Below are 22395 nucleotides of genomic sequence, written 5' to 3' on the forward strand. Positions count from 1 at the left end.
ATCTTTCAGATTTTCAATTAACCAGTTTAATACCTCTTAACTTTTTTTTTAAAAAAGCAGCTCTTTTACTTATCCAAAACTAATTATCATTTTGTAATAGGATTCTAAATTTAACATTAATCCTCTTTGCTTCAAAAAGTTGGGCATCCTGAAAGCTTGCACAATTTATCTCATATATCTTTTAAAGTAATATAATCTTATGTTAAGCATTTTAAAAATCTCTTAATACCATTAAAACACATATTTGCCAAATGCAAATTTCAAAATCTACAGGAAGATATCCTTCTTAATCTTCTGTTCTTCTTTTCTTTCTATATTTTTTCCAATCCTTTTTTTTTATAAATTCTTTCAACAGTCCCCCCAATTTTATTTTTGAAAATTTTAAAATGTTGATTTGAGGTTGATGTTTCTGAAATACTCGCTCTCTTCTTGAGGTCAGGTTTTCTAATTTGAAATCTCCATTTCGACTCTTCTTGCTGGTATAATCATTCAGTCCATTCCTTTGTCCATATATTTATTTATTTATTTTATTTTTTCATATTTGTATACCGCCCTAGTCCCGAAGGACTCAGGGCGGTGAACAGCCATAATAAATACAAATACATATAGAAGTTAAAAACTATTAAGAAACAGATTAAGTAATTTAGGCTCAAAGATTAAAAAACATCCAAATTTATCTAAAGAGGTTTAAAACCCAATTTAAAAGCCAGTTTAAAAGCCAATTAAAAAGGGAGAGTTAGGCCAGACCAGCTTGTTGGAATAGAAATGTTTTCAGGGCACGGCGGAATATGCGTAAGTCTTGGATGTTTCGTAACTCCAGGGGAAGCCCGTTCCAGATGGTAGGTGCCCCCACAGAAAAGGCTCTCCCCCTGGGGGCCGTCAGTCGACATTGTTTGGCCGACGGCACCCTGAGGAGTCCCTCTCTATGGGAGCGAACTGGTCGGTGAGAGGCTATTGGTGGCAGGAGGCGGTCTCGTAAGTACCCTGGTCCTGAGCCATGGAGCGCTCTAAAGATAGTAACCAAAACCTTGAAGCGCACCCGGAAGACCACTGGGAGCCAGTGCAGCTCGCGCAGGAGGGGGGTTACATGAGAGCGCCACATTGCTCCCATTACCACCCGCGCGGCCGCATTCTGGACCAGTTGGAGCCTTCGGGTGCTTCTCAAGGGGAGCCCCATGTAGAGAGCATTACAATAATCCAGGCGTGAGGTGACAAGGGCGTGAGTGACCGTGCGTAACGAGTCCCGATCCAGAAAGGGATGCAACTGGCGAATCAGGCGAACCTGATAAAAAGTCCTCCTGGCTACGGCCGTCATATGCTCTTCAAAAGACAGCCGTGAGTCCAGGAGGATGCCCAAGTTGCGAACCCCATCTATGGGGGCCAACGACTCGCCCCCAATAGTCAGAGATGGCGCCAACTGACTATATCGGGACGTCGGAAACCACAGCCACTCGGTCTTGGATGGGTTGAGTCTGAGTTTGTTCCTCCCCATCCAGATCCGTACGGCCTCCAGGCACCGGGACATCACCTCGAGGGCATCATTGGGGTGGTCTGGGGTGGAGATGTACAGCTGGGTGTCATCAGCGTACTGATGGTACTTCACCCCAAAACCACGGATGATCTCACCCAGCGGCTTCACATAAATGTTGAATAGAAGGAGCGAGAGGACCGATCCTTGTGGCACCCCACATATAAGGGGCCTCGGGGTCGACCTCTGCCCCCCTGTCAACACAGACTGCGACCGGTCAGAGAGAAAGGAGGAGAACCACTGTAGAACAGTGCCCCCCACCCCCAACCCTTCCAACCGGTGCAGCATGATATCATGATCGATGGTATCAAAAGCCGCTGAGAGGTCTAATAGGACAAGGACTGAGGAGCAACCCCTGTCTCGAGCCCTCCAGAGATCATCAACCAATGCGACCAATGCTGTCTCTGTGCTGTACCCGGGCCTGAATCCCGACTGGAACGGATCTAGATAATTCAGTTCATCCAGGTACTGAAGCAGTTGTCGTGCAACCACACTCTCAACAACCTTTGCAACAAAGCGAAGGTGGGAGACAGGACGATAATTTGCTAATACAGCTGGATCCAGGGAGGGCTTCTTGAGGAGGGGCCTCACCACCGCCTCTTTCAAGACGGTGGGAAAGACACCCTCACTCAAAGAAGCATTTATAATCTCCTGGAGCCAGCCTCGTGTCACCTCCCGGGAGGCCAGTACCAACCAGGATGGACACGGGTCCAATAAACATGTGGTCGCATTTAGTCTGTTCAGTATCCTGTCCACGCTTTCGGGAGTCACAGGATCAAACTCTTCCCAAATAATATTCTCAGGACCTGCCCCTGTCATCTCCTCTGGATCAATCCAGTCAGAGTCTAGCTGTTCACGAATCTGAGCAATTTTGTCATATAGATATTGTACAAAATCCTCAGCTCTACCCTCCAAGGGGTCTTCCCGCGTCTCTTGATGGAGCAGAGAGCGGGTCACCCTAAACAGGGCGGCTGGGCGATTATCTGATGACGCAATAAGAGTAGAAAAGTAGTTACTCTTCTCTACTCTTATCGCCACTAGGTAATTCTTAATATGAGATCTTACCAGTGTTCGGTCGGATTCAGAACGACTAGCCCTCCAACTGCTCTCTAGGCATCTTTTCCGGCGCTTCATCTCCCTCAGCTCCTCAGTATACCAAGGAGCCAGGTGAGACCGGCGCCGGGTCAGAGGCCGCAAAGGCACAACTCGGTCTAAAGCATCAGCCGCCGCCCTATCCCAGGCGGCCACTAAGTCCTCAGCCGAGTCGTGTGCTAGAACCTCAGGAAATGGCCCAAGCTCCATCTGGAATCTCTCAGGATCCATCAGGCGCCTGGGGCGGAACCACCTGGTCGGTTCCGCCTCCCTGCGGCGGGGTGTGGCGGTTCGAAGGTCCAGGCGAAGGACGGAGTGATCTGACCATGACAAGGGTTCAATCACTATATCCCCTATCTCGAGATCACTCAACCACTGTCCAGAGACAAAAACAAGGTCCAGTGTGTGTCCCCCCATGTGAGTAGAGCCATAAATTAACTGGGTCAGGTCCATAGCCGTCATGGAAGCCATGAACTCCCGAGCCACCTCAGATGTCTCGCCAACTGATGACAGGTTAAAATCCCCCATGACCATAAGCCTGGGGGTGTCAACAGCCACCGCGGCTATAACATCAAGCAGCTCAGGCAGGGCTGCTGCCACATGGCAGGGAGCCAGGTACGTGACTAGCAAGCCCAACTGCACCCTATGATCCCACTTCACAAGAAGGGACTCACATCCAGTCGTCTGAGGAACAGTGGCCTCCCTTATATAGCCAAAATTTGTTGCCATAAAGATTGTCAGCTTGCAATAAGGAGTCTATTTGTTGCTTTTCTATCAATTGAATGGAAATATCCGCCAAAACCATTGTTTCAACTGTGCCAACCTGCCTTTCAATCCTGACAGCCTTTTGCTTTTCCAAAAACAAACTTCTCTGAGTAATTTCCTGCTGGCCATCCAACAACTGCTTATGTTTTCCCAAGCTGTTTTTTGAAAAAGCTCTCTCAATTGTATCCATAAGAGCAGAATTAAAAAAGTCTAGAGATTCTTGAAAAGCCTGAACAGTCACAGCTTGAGAATTTGCTGATCCCTCCAACAACTGCTTATGATTTTCCAAGCTGTTTTTTGAAAAAGCTCTTTCAATTGTATCCAGAAGAGCAGAATTAAAGGAGTCTAAGAGTTCTTGAAAAACCTGAACAGTCACAGCTTGAGAATTTGCTGATTCACCAGCCCTGATGTCAGCCATATTTCATCCACTTTGTATTCATCCAGCTATCAGGACAACAATTCCAATATTTTCCACACAGTATAAAAGCAAGCTTTAATTAAAATCAGTACTAAATTCTTTTCCTCGATACCAAACTCTTTTCCTGGGCGCTTCCACTTTAAAACTTTCTCTTAAGGTGTAATCCAGTAGCTGTATCACTGTTGCAAACATTAACAAGTGTTAACAAGCACTTTCCCTGGTAGCTTCCTCCTCCCGCTCTCAGACGCCATTTTCTGCATTTTAAAACAGAGTTAAAGTATTACTTGCAATTTTTTCCTTTTTTCTCCTGATTTGCTCTGTCTGCAATCAAAGTAAAGATGTTAAAAGTCCCCCCAGTTGTTTTCAGCAGATTTTGGTCACGGCTTCTAGCTCTGCTTTAACGGAGTTGTCCCTGGTCCGGAGCAGCTTGACAGGCTTCAATAGGGAGCCCATACCCTTCGCGCCCCAGGATTTCTCCTGGCGCACTTGGGGGGCTCTATACGGTGCCAGGGATCGGGTGCTCATGAAAGAGCATCAGCAAAGCTCGCGGAGCCAACAGGAAGTCCGTTCCTTCTTGCTTCAAATTCTCTGCTATCATCCCAGTGCTGAAGAAGCCCACCATCAAGGAACTGAACGATTACAGACCAGTTGCTCTAACATCTGTAGTTATGAAAATCTTTGAAAGGCTAGTGCTGTCTCACTTGAAAACCATCACGGATCCACTGTTAGACCCCTTCCACTTTGCATACCGAGCAAATAGATCAACAGATGATACTGTTTTTTTTATTGCAAAAGTTTTACAATTACATTTTCACCCCTTTTCCCCCCCCCCACCACCACCCCCAAACTTCCCAACCTCCCTAACCCTCCCTAACCCTCCCCTCCCCCCAGACTTCCTTATAATATACTCATAACTGGTAAAGAAAGATTAAAAAAAAACACACACAAAAAACCCCCTTAACATAACACTTATGTAAAAACTTGAACCCCTCCCTCCCCTTTATAGTTTTTCTTTTTACCCTCATTACATTAAAATATTTCTAATACATTATTTTCAAATAAAAGCTATTTGATACTTTCTAGTTTGATATTTGTTCTGAACATATTCTATCCATCTTTTCCATTCCCATTCATAAGTCTCTTGTGAACAATCTTTTAAGTATGCTGAAATCTTCGCCATCTCTGCAAAACTGGCCATCTTCAAAGTCCATTCCTCAATAGTGGGCAAAGCTTCATTTTTCCAATATTTACCTATCAACAATCTTGCTGCTGTTATCATATACAATATCAGTTTTGTTTCACCCGATGTAAAACCCTTAACTATACCCAATAAAAACAATTGTGGAGAGAATTGAATTTTTTTCTTCAAAACATTCTGCATGACCCACCAAATTTTTATCCAAAAAGCCTTAACTTTCCTACAGGTCCACCAAACATGATAATACGTAGCATCCAAACATTCACATCTCCAACATTTTGGCTGAACATTAGGGTACATACATGACAACTTTTTGGGATCTAAATGCCATCTATAAAATATTTTATAGAAATTTTCCCTCAGGTTCTGCGACTGTGTAAATTTAACATTCTGAACCCAAATTTTTTCCCATGTTTCCAACATCACTGGTTCTTCAAAATTTTGTGCCCACTTAATCATACAATCTTTAACTAATTCAGTTTCTGAATCCCTTTCTAGCAAAACATTATAAAGCCTTTTGATATGCATTGGACCTTTCTCTTTTATATGTCTAACCAATTCTTCCTCGTGCAACATAATACCAGTTTTTTGGTCCTCTTTCCATCTCAATTGTAATTGATTATATTGTAACCAAGTTAAATTAATCCCTTCGTCCAACAGTGTCTGCAATGTCTTCAGCTGCCATCTGCCCGCATCTGTAAAAAGAACCTCTTTGTATAAAAACCCCCCGAGTGACATTATATTTGTATTCCACAAAGTATGACCAAGATCCAGCCATAGCGGTATTTTATAATCCCATTTGAATCGGTGCTTCTTCCAAACTCTCATCAAAGAGTCTCTAAGTATATGACTTTTAAATACTTTATCAACTTTGTCATCATAAAATAAGTAAGCATGCCATCCAAATTCAAGATCAAAACTTTCTGCATTCAATATTCCAGCCTTTTTCCTTCCAAACCAATCACTTGCTAAAGTTAAAGCTGCTGCATCATAATATAACTGTAGGTTTGGAAGTTTAAGACCTCCTCTTTCTGGAACATCTTGCATAATTTTCAATTTCACTCTCGGCTTTTTCTCGTTCCAGACAAACTTATTGAGTCCAGTTTGCCAGACTTTCAGTTGTTTATCACTTTTAAGCATCGGGATCATTTGAAACAAAAAAAGAAATCTTGGCAAAATGTTCATCTTAACTGCTGCTATTCTTCCAAGTAGAGACAGCTGCAGTTTTTTCCAAGTCTCCATGTCTTTCTGCACCTCTCGCCACAACACCTCATAATTATTTTGAAACAATTTCATGTTTGATTCTGGAATCTGAACTCCTAGATATTTTACCTTAGGTACAGTCTCAAAACCTGCCCTCCTTTCAAGCTCATGTTTACGATCTTGTGTCATGTTTTTAGCTATCATTTTAGTCTTTTTTGGATTCAGTCTAAAACCTGAAACATTACCATAGTCTTGTATAATGTCCTTCATCAGGATTATTGATTCCATTGGTTGTGATAGGGTAACAACCAGATCATCTGCAAATGCCTTTATTTTGTAGTCCTCTTGCCTAATCATTATACCTTTCAAGATATTAGAATCCCGTATTGTATTTAGCAAGACTTCTAGTGTTAAAATAAATAAAAGTGGGGACAACGGACATCCCTGTCTTGTTCCTTTTTCAATTTTAAACTCTGTTGTCAAACTTCCATTAATAATGATCTGTGCCTTTTGCTCTTGGTAGATTGCTGAAATCGCCTGTATAAATTGATCCCCAAAATCCATCTTTTTTAAAGTCTTTAGTAGAAAATTCCAATCCACTCTATCAAAGGCCTTCTCTGCATCCAAAAAAACCAGCACTGCAGGAATCTGTTTATTCTTCTCAAGATATTCCAATAAATCTATTACTTGCCTTACATTATCCTTCATGTGTCTGCCCTCGATAAATCCTGCTTGATCATCATGAATCACCTTTTGGATTACTGGCATCAACCTGTTGGCTAGTACTTTCGCATAGATTTTATAATCTGTATTCAAAAGAGATATTGGTCTGTAGTTCTCTGGTTTTTTAGGACCAACTTGTTCTTTTGGTATCAAAGATATGTAAGCTGTTGTCCATGATGGGGGTATTTTACCCCCTTGTTGAATATTGCAAAATAAATCTCTGAGTTGTTCCACCATTTCAGCTTGCAAAGTTTTGTAATACACTGCGGTCAAACCATCCATGCCAGGAGCTTTGGCTGTTTTTAGCTGTTTAATTGCTACTATTATCTCCTCCTCTGTTATAGGATAATTCATTCTTTCCTTTTGTTGATCAGTAATTTTTGTAACTCTTTTATCGTTTAAATATTTTTCTATAAGTCCATTCTGCACCTCCTCTTTGGCATATAGTTTGGTATAATAGTCCACAAAAGCTTCTTTAATTAATTTTTGTTGAAAAATTTCTTTCCCTCCAATATCAATACTATCAATAGTCCGTATACTTTGTTTTTTCCTCAATGTGTAAGCCAACCATCTACCCGGTTTATTAGTGTTACAAAATGTATTGTGCTTCACATATTGTAAGTTTGTTACAACTTGTTCCGCCATAAGCATTTGGAATTGGTCTTTCAAAAGTTTTATAGCACCGCATATTCTTTCATCTGTTGGATTTTTAATAAGTAACTGTTCTTTATTCTTTATTTCTATTTCCAATTCAGATCTTTTCTTTTGTCGAAACAGTCTATGTTTAGAGTTCATGTAGATAAGTACCCCTCTCATATAAGCTTTACTTGCGTCCCACACAATTTCTATTGGGGTACTTTTATTCAAATTTATTTAAAAAAATTCTTTCAAATGCTTTTTAAGTTCTGTTGTATTTTTTTCATATCTAAACAAGTTCTCATTTAATCTCCAAGATCGTCTCTCAACCTTATCCATCTCAATTTCTATCCATACTGGGCTATGGTCAGTCAAAATTCTTGGAAAAATCTTTGTTCTTTTTGTCTTGACAAGTAAATCATCTGACAATAAAATAAAATCAATCCTAGAGAAGGATCTATGTCTATCTGAATAAAAAGTATAATCCAGTTCTTTTGGATTATGTATTCTCCAAATATCTTTTAGTTCCAAATCTTCTTTCATATCGAAAAAGGTCTGAGGTAACCTAATCCTAGATTTCGCTGAACTTCTTTTGTCTAATTTAGAGTCTATTACTCCATTCCAGTCTCCCATAATTAAAATAGATCTATAGTCCCATTGTAGTATTTTAGTATGTAACATTTTATAAAAATAATCCTGTTGTTGGTTGGGAGCATAAATTCCTATCAAAAGAATTTGGCCATATGTTGTAAGTAATTCAATTGCTACAAACCTACCATCTTCATCTGTTTCTATAACTTTAGCCGTAAATTTCTTATTTACATAGATAACCACACCATTCTTTTTTTGCAACGTTGAAGATATAAAATATATTCCTAATTTGGAGTTTATCAAGTATTTTTGATCTTGAACTGTAATATGCGTTTCTTGTAGACAAATTATATCATTATTAAATTGTTTCAAATATGTAAATAATTTCTTCCTTTTCTGTGCTGAATTCAACCCATTCACATTCCAAGATAAACACTTAAGCATCATCTTCATCTTTCTGGAGCAAAGAGCAGAATAACCGAATATCATCCACGATCTTCGGAGTCGCTCCCCCCATGGCTCCAGTCTCTTGTGTAGTAGTCTTAGCTCCCTTCTTGTCTTGTCTTTCCTGTTGTTGTTGTTGCTTTTGTTTAAGTAATTTAGATTGAGCTCGAGTTATACGTTGATCCTTAACTTCGATCATCCGAACCGGGTCCAAGATTGGAGAAGATTCCAGCAAAGGCTCATCCAAAAAACCTCCTTCTGCGCCTTGCATTTCCTCTGGTTCCTGCTTAGACTGTTCTTGCAATTCTCGTTGAGGTTGCTTCTCATCACTCTCCTTAATCTCCAAAACTGTAGATGTACGTGGGGATGGTGTTCTTTCCTTAAGAATAGTAGTGTAGAAGTGCTCTGCCTTCTCCACGGTGTTCAAACGATATCTTTCTCCCTTGTATCTCAAAATTATACCAACTGGGGCGTCCCACCGAAATGGTATCTGTTGATTTTGCAATTCTTTAACAAGAAAGCCGAATTCTTTTCTGGTTTTCAACATTTTAGGAGGTAGTTCTTTATAAATTCCAATTCGTGAGCCCCCCACTTGCACAGAGGTGTAAAAGGATTTTTGCAGGATGTCATTTCTTATTTCTCTGTCTGTAAAATATATGACCACATCTCTGGGCAATTGTCTTTGTCTGGCCACCCAAGAATTCACTCTATAAATTTTATCTATTTTGTGAAAAACCACATCGGGATTAACTTGTAAAATCTTGGCCAAAGCCTCAGAACAGACCTGTCTCAAATCCTGTCTATCCTCTTCTCGAATTCCTCGAAGCCGTATTGCAAACTCCATTGCCCTGAATTGTACCATCACAATTTCATTTTCAACTCTCTGCATTTTATTGTCAACATCAGCAATTTTATAATCATTGTCTTTCATCTTAACATTAACTTCTGATTTAAATTCTTCAACTTTAGAATTAACTTTAATAATAAATTCTGCCAGGCCAGACGCCACTTCTGATATTTTTTTGGTCACCTTATTTTGATTCTGTTTCACCATATCTTTAACTTCATTAATTTCCTGCATAAATTCCTGGTGTGACTTTTGAAGTTTGTCATCTATCTCCTGTTGAGATTTTTGAAATTTATCATCCAGAATTTTAGAAATAAATTCTTTTAAATCTCCCACGTCAAAATCTTTTTTCTGAGTCTGTATCTGTTGTTCAGGGGGAGGCTGTGTTTTATGTGTGGGAGATCCACCTCCTGTTGCCTTCGCTTCCTGCTTCTTTGAGGCCATCCTGCCACGTAAGCTAGTTTTACTAAAAAGGGAAGTTCTTCTTCCTCTTCTCCCACCTCCACAAAGACTTCTGAAAAAGTCCCCCAGATTTATTCAAATAAAAACTAAAGTAAAGCAAAGTCCAGTATTGAAAAGGGAGAAATTTCTCTCTTATTCTCTTGTTACAAGCGAAGCAACTTCGTAACAGTTTAGAAACTTTGTGACAAAGCAAGATGAGTTCAGCAATCCACACTCGCCAGCTCGTTAACTCTAAGGCTAAGCGCCATGTTTTTACAGTTCACTTTCACTCATCCGCATTTTTTCGCTCAGATTAGAAAGCCAAGAAAACTCTAATACTTGCGATTCCGAGTTTCAGGGTTCAAGTAGAAATATGCTGCTTGTTAAGGCTAATTCCTTTCCTTTAAATTTGAAGTTTCCTGTAGCCGGCTTGTTCTGCAAAAGCAGACTTGTCCCGCGCCGCCCGGAGTCCAGCAGGTTGAACGGGAGCCGCTCCTGTTCCCTCCCCTATTCCCTGGGGGGGTTGCAGGGGCTCAACCTGTGCCCTGCGATCTCTCTTCAAAGTTCCTAAGGATTTTGAAGTTTTCGAGCCGCTTCTTAGTTGCGAAGCGGCTCTACAAGCGGCGGGGCTGGCGGAGCTTCAAAAGGCACCGCCGCCGCCGAAGACGAGGAAACCGGAAGTCCAACAGATGATACTGTTAATATGGCTCTGCACTACATCCTACATCTTGAATCTCCAAAGACTTACGCAAGGGTCCTCTTTGTAGACTTTAGTTCAGCATTCAACACCATCATTCCAGACATTCTTCCAACTAAGCTAAACCAGCTAGCAGTACCTGAACACACTTGTAAATGGATCATAAACTTCCTAACAGACAGGAAGCAGCAGATTAAGCTAAGCAGAATCACATTAGATACCTGTACAATTAGCACAGGGGCCCCACAAGGCTGTGTGCTCTCTCCACTTCTCTCTCTATACCAATGACTGCATCTCAAATGATCCATCTGTTAAACTACTGAAGTTTGCAGATGACACAACAGTGATCAGTCTTATTCGAGACAATGATGAATCTGCATACAGACAGGAGGTTGAACAACTAGCCTCGTGGTGCGACCAGAACAATCTGGAACTGAACACACTCAAAACCATAGAAATGGTGGTGGACTTTAGGAGAAACCCTTCCACATTACCACCTCTTACAATACTAAACAACACAGTATTAACAGTAGAGACCTTCAAATTTCTAGGTTCTACCATATCTCACAACCTAAAATGGACACCCAACATCAAAAACATCATCAAAAAAGCACAACAAAGAATGTTCTTTCTGTGCCAACTCAGAAAGCTCAAACTGCCCAAGGAGCTGCTGATACAGTTCTACAGAGGAATTATTGAGTCTCTCATCTGCACCTCTATAACTGTCTGGTTTGGTTCTGCAACCCAACAAGACAGACACAGACTTCAGAGGATAATTAGAACTGCAGAAAAAACTATTACTACCAACCTGCCTTCCATTGAGGACCTGTATACTGCACGAGTCAAAAAGAGGGCAGTGAAAATATTTACAGACCCCTCGCATCCTGGACATAAACTGTTTCAACTCCTACCCTCAAAACGATGTTATAGAGCACTGCACACCAGAACAACTAGACACAAGAACAATTTTTTCCCCAAACGCCATCACTCTGCTAAACAAATAATTCCCTCAACACTCAAACTAGTTACTAAGTCTGCATTATTATTAATCTTCTCATCGTTCCTATCACCCATCTCCTCCCACTTATGACTGTATGACTGTAACCTTGTTGCTGGTATCCTTAAGATTTATATTGACTGTTTCCCTATGACTATCATTAACTGTTGTACCTTATAATTCTTGACGAATGTATCTTTTCTTTTATGTACTGCAAGAGTAGGAAAAAAAATAGATCCAGGAAACTTCAGACCTATCAGCCTGACCTCAATACCAGGGAAGATTCTGGAAAAGATAATCAAACAACGAATCACCAAACACCTAGAAACAAAGTAATAACCAAAAGCCAACATGGGTTTGTCAAAAACAGATCATGCCAGACTAATCTTATTGCATTCTTAGACAAAGTGACAAAATTGATGGACCAGAGGAATGCTGTCAATATAATTTACTTGGACTTCAGTAAAGCATTTGATAAAGTAGACCATAATCTACTACTAGATAAAGTAGAAAAATGTGGGTTAGACAGCATCATCACCAGATGGATTCGTAACTGGCTGACCAACCCCACTCAACGTGTAGTCCTCAATGGAACTGCATCTACATGGAGGGAAGTATGCAGTGGAGTACCCCAGGGCTCTGTTTTAGGCCCAGTGCTCTTCAACATCTTCATCAATGATTTGGACGAGGGGATAGATGGGAAATTCATAAAATTTGCAGATTTTTATTTATTTTATTTTATTTTATTTATATACCGCCCGACTCCCGAAGGACTCAGGGTGGTGAACAGCCACAAGATAAAAATACATCATACAAAAGTTAAAAACCATTTAAAAGTACATTAAATAATTTTGGCCCAAAAAAACACCCAATTTGTATAAAACTTAAAAGCAAATTAAAAGGGAGAGTCAAGCCAGACCAGCCTGCTGGAATAAAAATGTTTTGAGGGCGCGGCGGAAAGTGCGTAAATCTGGGATCCTCCGTATCTCCGGGGGGAGCTCATTCCAGATGGCAGGTGCCCCCACAGAGAAGGGTCTCCCCCTGCGGGCTGCCAGTTGACACTGTTTGGCCAACGGCACCCTGAGGAGCCCCTCTCTATGGGAGCATACTGGTCAGTGAGACGCTACTGGTGGCAGAAGGCGTTCTCGTAAGTACCCTGGTTCTAAGCCATGGAGCGCTCTAAAGGTGGTGACCAAAACCTTGAAGTGCACCCGGAAGACCACTGGGAGCCAGTGCAGCTCGCGCAGGAGGGGAGTCACATGGGAGCGCCACGTCGCTCCCATTACCACCCACAAGCTGCATTCTGGACCGGCTGGAACCTCCAGGTGCTCCTCAAGGGGAGCCCCATGTAGAGAGCATTACAGTAGTCCAGGCGTGAGGTGACGAGGGCATGAGTGACCGTACGTAACAAGTCCCGATCCAGAAAGGGACGCAACTGGCGAATCAGGCGGACCTGATAAAAAGGCCTTCCGGCCACAGCTGTCAAATGCTCTTCTAAAGACAGCCGTGAGTCCAGGAGGACATCCAAGTTGCGAGCCCTATCCGTGGGGGCCAACGACTCGACCCCAATAGTCAGTGATGGCACCAACTGACTATATTGGGACGTCGGAAACCACAGCCACTCAGTCTTGGGTGGGTTGAGTCTGAGTCTGTTTCTCCCTATCCAGATCCGCACGGCCTCCAGGCACCGGGACATCACTTCAAGGGCATCATTGGGGTGATCCGGGGTGGAGATGTACAGCTGAGTGTCACCAAGACACCAGATGACACCAAGCTGGAATAGCCAACACTCCAGAAGATAGGCTCAAGATACAAAAGGATCTTGACAGACTTGAACATTGGGCGCTATCTAACAAAATGAAATTCAACAGTGAAAAAAGCAAGGTTCTACATTTAGGGAAGAAAAACAAAATGCACAGGTACCGTATATGTGGTACCTTGCTCAATAGTAGTAACTTGGAGTCCTAGTGAACAACCATTTAGATATGAACCAGCAGTGTGCAGCAGCTGCCAAAAAAGCCAACACAGTTCTGGGCTGCATAAACAGAGGGATAGAATCAAGATCACGTGAAGTGTTAATACCACTTCATAATGCCTTGGTAACTTGGAATATTGCATTCAGTTTTGGTCGCCACAATGTAAAAAAGATGTTGAGATTCTAGAAAGAGTGCAGAGAAGAGCAACAAAGATGATTAGGGGACTGGAGGCTAAAACATGAGGAACTGGGTATGTCTAGTTTAATGAAGAGAAGGACTAGAGGAGAATGATAGCAGTGTTCCAATTTCTCAGAGGTTGCCACAAAGAAGAGGGAGTCAAATTATTTTTCAAAGCACCTGAGGGTAGAACAAGAAGCAATGAAAACTAATCAAGGATAGAAGCCATTTAGAACTTTTACGGGGCCGCCTGCTGCCGCAAACAGCCTCCCACCGGCCGGTACGCTCTCACAGAGAGGGACTCCTCCAGGTGCCGTCAGCCAAACAATGTCAGCTGGCGGCCCCCAGGGAGAGAGCCTTCTCTGTGGGGGCACCTACTATCTGGAACGAGCTCCCCCCGGAGATACGGAGGATCCCGGATCTAGGCACCTTCCACCGCGTTCTTAAAACTTTTTTATTTCACCAGGCTGATCTGGCCTAATCTTTCCCATTCTTTTTTAATGTAAATTTTAATGTAAATTTTAATTTGTTCTTAACCTGGGGTTTTAAATTTGTCTTGGGCTAAATTGATTTAATTCGATTTTACTTCTGTTCTTAATTTTTGTATTTTCCGTGTTTTATTCTGTGCCAGTTCACCGCCCTGAGTCCTTCGGGAGTAGGGCGGTATACAAATTAAATAAAATGAAAAATGAAAAAATGAAAGAACTAAGGAGAAATTACCTGACAGTTAGAACAATTAATAAGTAGAACAACTTGCCTGCAGAAGTTGTGAATGCTCCAACACTGGAAATTTTTAAGAAGATGTTGGATAACCATTTGTCTGAAGTTGTGTAGGGTTTCCTGCCTGGGCAGTGGGTTGGACTAGAAGACCTCAAAAGTCCCTTCCAACTCTGTTATTCTATTCTAAAGTAAAGGAAACACCAGAAATAAAAAAAGATCATAAAATGTCACTAGGCCCGCTCTCATCAGAATGGCATCTGATAGGGATCTTTGGGGACCTGACAGTCTTAGAGTAAAATAACTGTAGATAAGTGGGTAGTCTATTAATATTAATTACAGTTTCAAGTTTGTTGTTTTTTAAATAGATTTTATTGATTTTCTGTTATTTACTTTTTGTTAGTGCTTAATAAACATCATGTTGTCTGGGTTATTTAATTTGCTTGACAATACAGATTATATCCTTAATCTCCACCTCTTGGTTTTTCTGATGTTATGCCTAATAAATAACAGTTCAGGTTTAAGATCTACATCTGCCATTGTCAATTTATAGTTCCTTTTCTTAATTAATTTTTCATCAGAGTTCAGCTATATCTGACTATTTGTTCTTTTTAAAGGTCATAATTTTTCATGTCTTTGTCGTATCTAGATTGCATTTGCAATTGAGGCCACAATGATAATATAATGCCCTTATCTTCAAGCTCTTGCTTAGATTTTACTTTCCCTTCAATATCCAAAATATATTTATATGTCAAAATTTTTTCAAACTTCACCAGATTTGGGTATGTAAAAGCTTCCATCATTAAGAGCCAATCTGGGATTTTCAAATAGCTCTTAGATTTTATTTCCCCCCATAATTCAGTCTTTGTAATCCTTTGTTGAAAATTTTCTAGCTGGGAATTTATATTAAAGATCTGTTATCCATTTTTTCTTCCATTCTATGTTAGTTACTTTTTATGTCATATTTTATCTCATGATTCTTCCTTGTATCTTCTTTCTGTGAGACAATTGCTTCTTGGATCATCTGTAATATTGTCTGCATTTTTCTTTGAAGGTTATTAGTTTTTTCTTGTTGGAGTATTGAGTCTAAAATTCTTTGGTGTACTGGACTGGAAGCTCCAGAGGCGAATACTGAAGAAGAAATCTTTTTACCAATTTTGGTAGAATTTGGGGCAGGCACTCATTTTTTTCCCTACCCTCCGGTTACTCAATTATAACATTGTTTAATATAGCAAAACGTATTCAACTTATCAATAGACAATTTAAATTACACCTTAAATTTTACAGTTTTTATAATCTTTCATTTATCTTTAACCTTTATAGTCCAACAAGTTCTAATATTTAAATCCACTAGAACAAGATAAAGTTTATAATCCAACTCCAAAAGCCAAATCCTGTGTAGCCAGCTTGTCTTACCTAATCAATAAATCTAAGCCAATCGATGTTTCTAATCCACAGTAGCCCGTCGGCTTTAACTAGTCCAAACAATAAATCCTACCAAATAAGAAACAGTGAAACATCTTGTTTTCTCTATTTGCCAGCTGTGCCCAACTTCAAGGACACCATCAGATATTTATGTCTAGGCTTCAAGCCAAATCTTCTGTTTACATGTGTCAGTGCATGAGAGTTCATGAATTGGAATAGACATGGTAACAGGTCAGCCAATGGGGACTGTTTGGTGACCCAGATGGCTCGGAGCCTGGATGTGGCTTAGCTTGACCATTATTAATAAAAGAGTTGGTTTGTCCTCGCATTATTGCTTCTGTGATTATTGATTCTGTACTTCTGGGTTCTAAGTTCTGGTTCTGGTTTCTGCTGTATGGTATTGTATATAAAGAAGTTTCTTATATAAATGAATCCTGCTGAATTATTTACTTGCGTACTGGTTGGATTGCTGCAAACTCTAACAACAGGTAGCACATTTCAACAATTTTCTCCTCTTTGCCACAAGATGTCACTCTCCCTCAATTAATTCTTCAGGGATCTGTAACACAAATAAAGTTTATTGTCATTGTATGTATATATACAGTATACCCATACAATGAAATTCACATAATACCCAGAGACCAAACACAACACACATGTCAATCCCCAGACATACCCCCACCCCCCAAAAATTCCCCATCCCTAAACAACCCAAGCATCCACACAGCAGACCAAGTGTTCTTTAATGTTCTTTAGTTAATTATTTTGAGCCATCTATGCTTTCAAAAGCATTAAAAGTCCTCAGTGTTTGCCACATAGAGTTTTGGCTTTTATGTTCATTCTGGTTTTCTATTTTAATTTCTATTTCAGGCCCCCCATTTATTTGGCTCCTGCTTTTTTTTTCTTTGGTGAGGGGGGTATACATCCCCCTTCCTCTAGTCGTGTCTGGGGGCTTTTTCTTTTCTTTTTGGGATTTATCTGTTCCAGAAAGTATAGTTCAAAGAGATAGAGAAAAAAGTAGTCTCACCCAGCTTCAGAGCATGATGTTGATAATCTGTTTATTGCTACTTAAACAGCACCAAGAGCTTTCCCTTCTCTAGTGTCGATGGCTTCAGACTGCTACACAAGGGCAGCTAGCTTTTTCTCAGGACAGTTTGGAGGGCTTTTCCTGGATCAAATGGGCGGACTGCTCTTGATCTACAGAATTTCCAACTTTATCATCACTTCTATGGGGTGACTTTCACCCCCTTGGGGGCCTCTTGCAGGATGAAATTGGTTGCAGAAAGCAGAGCCCCACTTTCCCTCGACTGTATCGCCATGACGCCAAACCGGAAGTCTACAGTTTCAGGGTTAATGTCTTGATTACTTAATCTTTTCTTAAAAATTAAATATAACATTAGGAATGAGTGAGAAAATAAAGGAAGAGCATACATCAATGCATTTGTTATAAGAGTTTTGATCTTAAGTTAAATGACTTAATATTAAAAACTGCATCATATTATTTCTGGGTACATATATATATGTATTTGCATAGTATATGTCCGTGATGGCGAACCTATAGCACATGTGCCTGAAACGACATGGGGAGCCATGTCGCCTGGCATGTGCAGCGTTGCCTGTTCCTCTTCTGGGTTTCTGGCGTGCATGTGTGCATGATGATCAGCTGGCCTTAGTGCATGCAGCAGTACGGCAAACCAGAAGAGCTGGTCTGTGAGCTGGGAATGGGGCTGTCTCGAACTTCAGAATTGGGAGTGTCCAGAAAGGAGGACCAATGGGAATTCTCCCTTCTGCAGCATCATCCGTCTCCGGGCAGAGTCTCCCTTGACTTCACCCACTGGAGGAGACGGTTCCGTGCAAAGAAGAAGCTCAAGTTGGTTATTCAGGCCAAGATCCCCCCTCCCACTTTCTCCACTTCTCTCTTTCCGCAGAACTGTCTCTCCTCCTTCAGATGAAGTCCCAAAGGACTCTGCCCAGAGATAAATGATGCTCAAGCAGGGAGAATTCTCATTGGTTCTGCCCCTCATTCTGGCCCCTCCCATCTCAAAAGTCTGATAAACACTTCCTTCCCCCCCCCCCATGCAGAACTGCAGATTTCTCCTCTGGTGAGCATGCACGCCATGAGCATGCGGGCCGCCAGCTGATCGGCATATGCGCACGTGTGGCAGTAACTGGAAGATTTGCTGGCTGGTGCACATGCATGCACTGGAAACCAGAAGTACCTTATCTGGTGCGTGCATGCCCCCTGGGCAGCTCCTCTTCCTGGTGGCGGCCCTGATGAGCACACATGCGCAAAACACACATGAAGTGCTCCCTTTTTGGCACTCGGTGCCGAAAAGGTTTGCCATCACTGATATATGTGTTTAGATACATGTTGATAAACTGATGAACAAATACTACACTTGATCTTAGCCAGAAAGCCAAGAACAAAACAAAAATAATTAGCAAATTTGAAATACTAAAAAAAGGCAAAAATGCATATTAAAAACTAAAAAGAAAAAAGTTATTAAGTTTCCAACTTGTCATCTTTTACATATCTGCTAGTTTGCTATATTTACATGAGTTTAGGTCCCCTGAAAACCAATCTGTAGATTTGTCTGTAGATTCTCAGTCATCCAGGTCATAGTTGTCTCAAAGGTGCTTTTTGAAAAGTCAGCTGGACTGTTTTTCCTAATGAGTAGCTAATGAAGCTTCTTGGATGAGAAATGAAACATTTTCTGTTTTCTCAAAAAAAAAAGAAACCACCTCTGAGACAGTCTGTAAATTATTAAATTTGCTATGCTGCATGATGTGTTTTATATATATGGAATGGTTCTTCTTAAATTTCGTTAATTTTCTATTATTACTGTTAGTTTTGCCATTGCTATGTGTTTGCCAAGTTTCCAAGAATTCCCAATCAGATATTGTCAGAAACTATTGTTTTTCAATAGTGAGCATAATTTATTCATGTTCCTGTAAACATTTATCTCATTAAATTATGATACCATATTTCCCCAAAAATACAACTTACCCCAAAAGTAAGTCCTAGGTTGATTTTTACTGGCATGCATGCGTGCATGATGATCAGCTAGCCTTAGTGCATGCAGCAGTACGGCAAACCAATATAAGCCTTACCCCCAAATATGCCCTAATTAAGACGCCACCCACCCCAGGGTGCACGGGTAAAAATTAAGCTAGAGTAGGGATGGAAGGGGTGGAGCTGCCCTACTACTTTCCTCCGTACAGTTGCAGTCAGGCCTCGCACACCCTGACACCTGCCTTGCCAGCCCATTTCTTCTGCAGCCAGCAAGGCTGAAGGCTTCTGCAGTCGATAACAGAGCTCCAGATCAATCCAGAGCTCTGTTATTGGCTGCAGAGGCCTTCAGGAAAGCCTTGCTAGCCGCAGAAGAAGTTTCTGAAGGCCTCTGACACCGAAAAGGAGGTCGGGGCAACACACACAAGTGAGGTGAGTCAGTGGACGACACACCCCTTGAAAATATGACCTGATGCCTTTTTTGGTGGCAAAAAATATAAGACAGGGTCTTACTTTCAGGGAAACACTGTATTTCTTATTAGTTTATTTTGAAATTATTAATAAATAATTATTAATGAAATTCCTAATAAAAAGAAATATTTCATTTTAATTTTAACATTTTCTGCATTGTGCACTATATGTATTTTGGTGTTTTTGCATTTTTCTACATGTCCACCACATGTGGTACGACGTTTCTTCTACTTCCTGACGTCTGCAATGCCTATTATCTATTGTATGATTTATTTATCTTAGATATTATTGATGGAGTAATATACCATCTGAAATAATGCTTCAATCCCTACAAACTCTACATTTTACAGATTCTCTTACCTCAGTGACCGCTATGAATTTATTCACCAATCAGGAAATTCCTGTAGTCATCTCAGCAAAATCAGAGTTTGAAGGCTGCCTTGATTTTAAAATAGGTTAGTAATATAGACCATCACTGTTACTTTTATTTCAGTTTTATTTACATTAAAACTACCTATCTTTGGCTACAAGCATACCACTTGAAAAAAAAAGTAAAGATTTACTTGACATAGTTATTGTTATGGTTAGTACATTTAGATTTTGAAGACACCAGAAGATCATTAGTTTTACTCTGCCTTAGGCATGAAAGTCAGCTGGGTGACTTTGGGCCAGTCACTCTTTCTAAACCCAACCCCTTTCATGGAATTGGGTTATTGTGGAAAAAAATAGAAGGAAGGAGTATTAGGTATATTTGCCACCTTGAACTATTTATAAAAGTAATAACTCTTGGAATGTACAGTGTAGATAAAAACAAATAATTTTATATAACAATATATATAATCCTCGGCCATCGCTGGTATCGGGACTGGAGGAGATACAGACATCGAGAGTCTTGGATTATGGGGAGATAGACCACCTTCTCTTTGTTTGTTTCAAATGGTTTGGTCGCTGTGAGAGGACGACCCTTTGAGACCTCTACCCCCACCTCCTTTGGATGGACTTACTACAACCACAAGACTTCCCATCGTCGTGAGAGGGCGATGATGTTCTGATGTATTGACATTTGTAACATACTGGTCTCCCTTTTACATCTATTTCCTCCCTTATTTTAAATTACCTGTCTTAACCATCTCTAACACTCTTAGAAGAAAATGATCCTTCATCTCCTTCAACTCGCTCCTATCTTTGATGTATTCAACTGCGGAGCTCCTTGCACTGCGAGATTCCCCCCTCTTGCATGTCTGGCCCTCTCAGTTATCAAGGGCCGCCCTTGAGGACGGGTTTTGGAACCCTGAGAGGTGGTTTGCAAAAAACCGACGGCTTTGGGGGTTTTTAGATAAATCTTTAAGTTCTATTTTAAGGGGTTCTGGGAGGGATTGTGGGAATGGATCTGGGGGGATCCATAAATCCACTGAAAGGGGTAATGGGTCTGATAATCATGGTGGGGAGGATGGGGACAGAAATCTGACAAGGATGCAGGGGGATGAAGCGATGGACATTAGTATAGTAAGTGGGAGGGGCAGATATGACGGCTGCAGGGGGCCATATTATGTTTCGGGAGTGCGCACTCGATGTTTACGAGCGATTGCCCACTCCGACCCCCAAAGCACTGCTCGTTTCCCGGGTTGTTCAGAGTCTCAGACCCTGGGTCTACGGCTGATGTTATGTAATGCCAGGTCAGTGGTAAATAAGGCCCCCCTCATTCATGATCTTATTTCAGAGGGGGGTGCTGACCTGGCAGGGATTACGGAGACCTGGTTAGGCCAGGAGGGAGGAGTTCCCCTTGTGGAAATGTGCCCGCCAGGTTTCCGTGCATTCCATCAGCCAAGGACTCAGGGAAGGGGTGGGGGAGTGGCAGCAATCATTAGAGAAAGTCTTTGCCCGAGGGAGGCCACTGTTCCTCAGATAGCCGGATGTGAGTCCCTCCTTGTGAAGTGAGGTCGGGGGATTCAGATGGGCCTACTGATTGCGTACCTGGCTCCCTGCCACGTAACAGCGGTCCTGCCTGAGCTGCTCGACATTATAGCCGGGGTGGCGGTGGAAACCCCCAGACTTATTGTTATGGGGGATTTTAACCTGCCATCTGCTGGTGAGATGTCGGAGATGGCTCGGGAGTTCATGGCTTCCATGACGGCCATGGACCTGACCCAGGTAGTTCAAGGCCCCACCCACTTGGGGAATCACACTCTGGACTTGATTTTTGTCTCTGATCAGTGGCTGAATGATCTAAGAATAGGGGATATAGACATCAAGCCCTTGTCATGGTCTGATCATTCTCTCCTTCGCATGGACTTTCAAGTCACTTCCACCCACCGCAGGGAGACGGAACCAACCAAATGGTTCCGTCCCAGGCACTTGAAGGACCCCGAAAGGTTCCTGATGGAGCTTGGGCCATTTCCTGAGACTCTGGCTCACGACTTGACTGAGGACCTGGTGGTTGCCTGGGAAAGGGCGGCTACTGGGGCCTTGGACCGCGTCGTGCCTTTGCGGCTTCTGACCCGATGCCGATCTTGTCTAGCTCCTTGGTTTTCCGAGGAACTGAGAGAGATGAAGCATCGGAAAAGACGCCTGGAGAGCGATTGGAGGACAAGCCGATCTGAATCTCACCGAACACAGGTGAGATCTTATATTAAGACCTACCTAGTGGCGATAAGAGCGGCGAAGTCTAGCTACTTCTCCGCTCTTATTGCATCTGCAGAGAACCGCCCAGCTACGCTGTTTAGGGTGACCCGCTCCCTACTTCAGGTGGGGGTACGGGAAGATCCCTTAAAGGGTCGAGCTGAGGATTTTGTACAGTTCCTGCATGATAAAGTCGCTCAGATTTGGGAAAGCCTGGACTCCGATTGGGTAGATCCAGGGGAGGAGACAGGGGCAGGTCTTGAGAGCGTTATCTGGGAAGAGTTTGACTCTGTGGCTCCTGAGGACGTGAACAGGATTCTGGGAAAGCTTAATGCTGCCACATGTTTATTGGACCCATGTCCCTCCTGGTTGGTACTGGCCTCCCGGGAGGTTACACGAGGCTGGCTCCAGGGGATTATA

At 41.9% G+C, this 22395-nt stretch overlaps 1 protein-coding gene across 7 annotated transcripts in view; it reads left to right on the top strand.

Annotated features, from left to right (window-relative positions):
- LARS2 (leucyl-tRNA synthetase 2, mitochondrial) overlaps positions 1 to 22395 on the top strand; it is a 216366-nt gene that overhangs the window by 95777 nt on the left and 98194 nt on the right. For all 7 annotated transcript variants that reach the window (XM_060685937.2, XM_060685936.2, XM_060685940.2 and 4 more), the window contains one exon: positions 19707 to 19811. In XM_060685937.2, the coding sequence (XP_060541920.1) occupies positions 19707 to 19811 (105 nt within the window). The remainder of the gene's footprint in view (positions 1 to 19706; positions 19812 to 22395) is intronic.

This window comes from Pantherophis guttatus, chromosome 4 (genome assembly GCF_059756535.1).
Source record: "Pantherophis guttatus breed Tessera chromosome 4, ASM5975653v1, whole genome shotgun sequence".
Lineage (NCBI taxonomy): Eukaryota > Metazoa > Chordata > Lepidosauria > Squamata > Colubridae > Pantherophis > Pantherophis guttatus.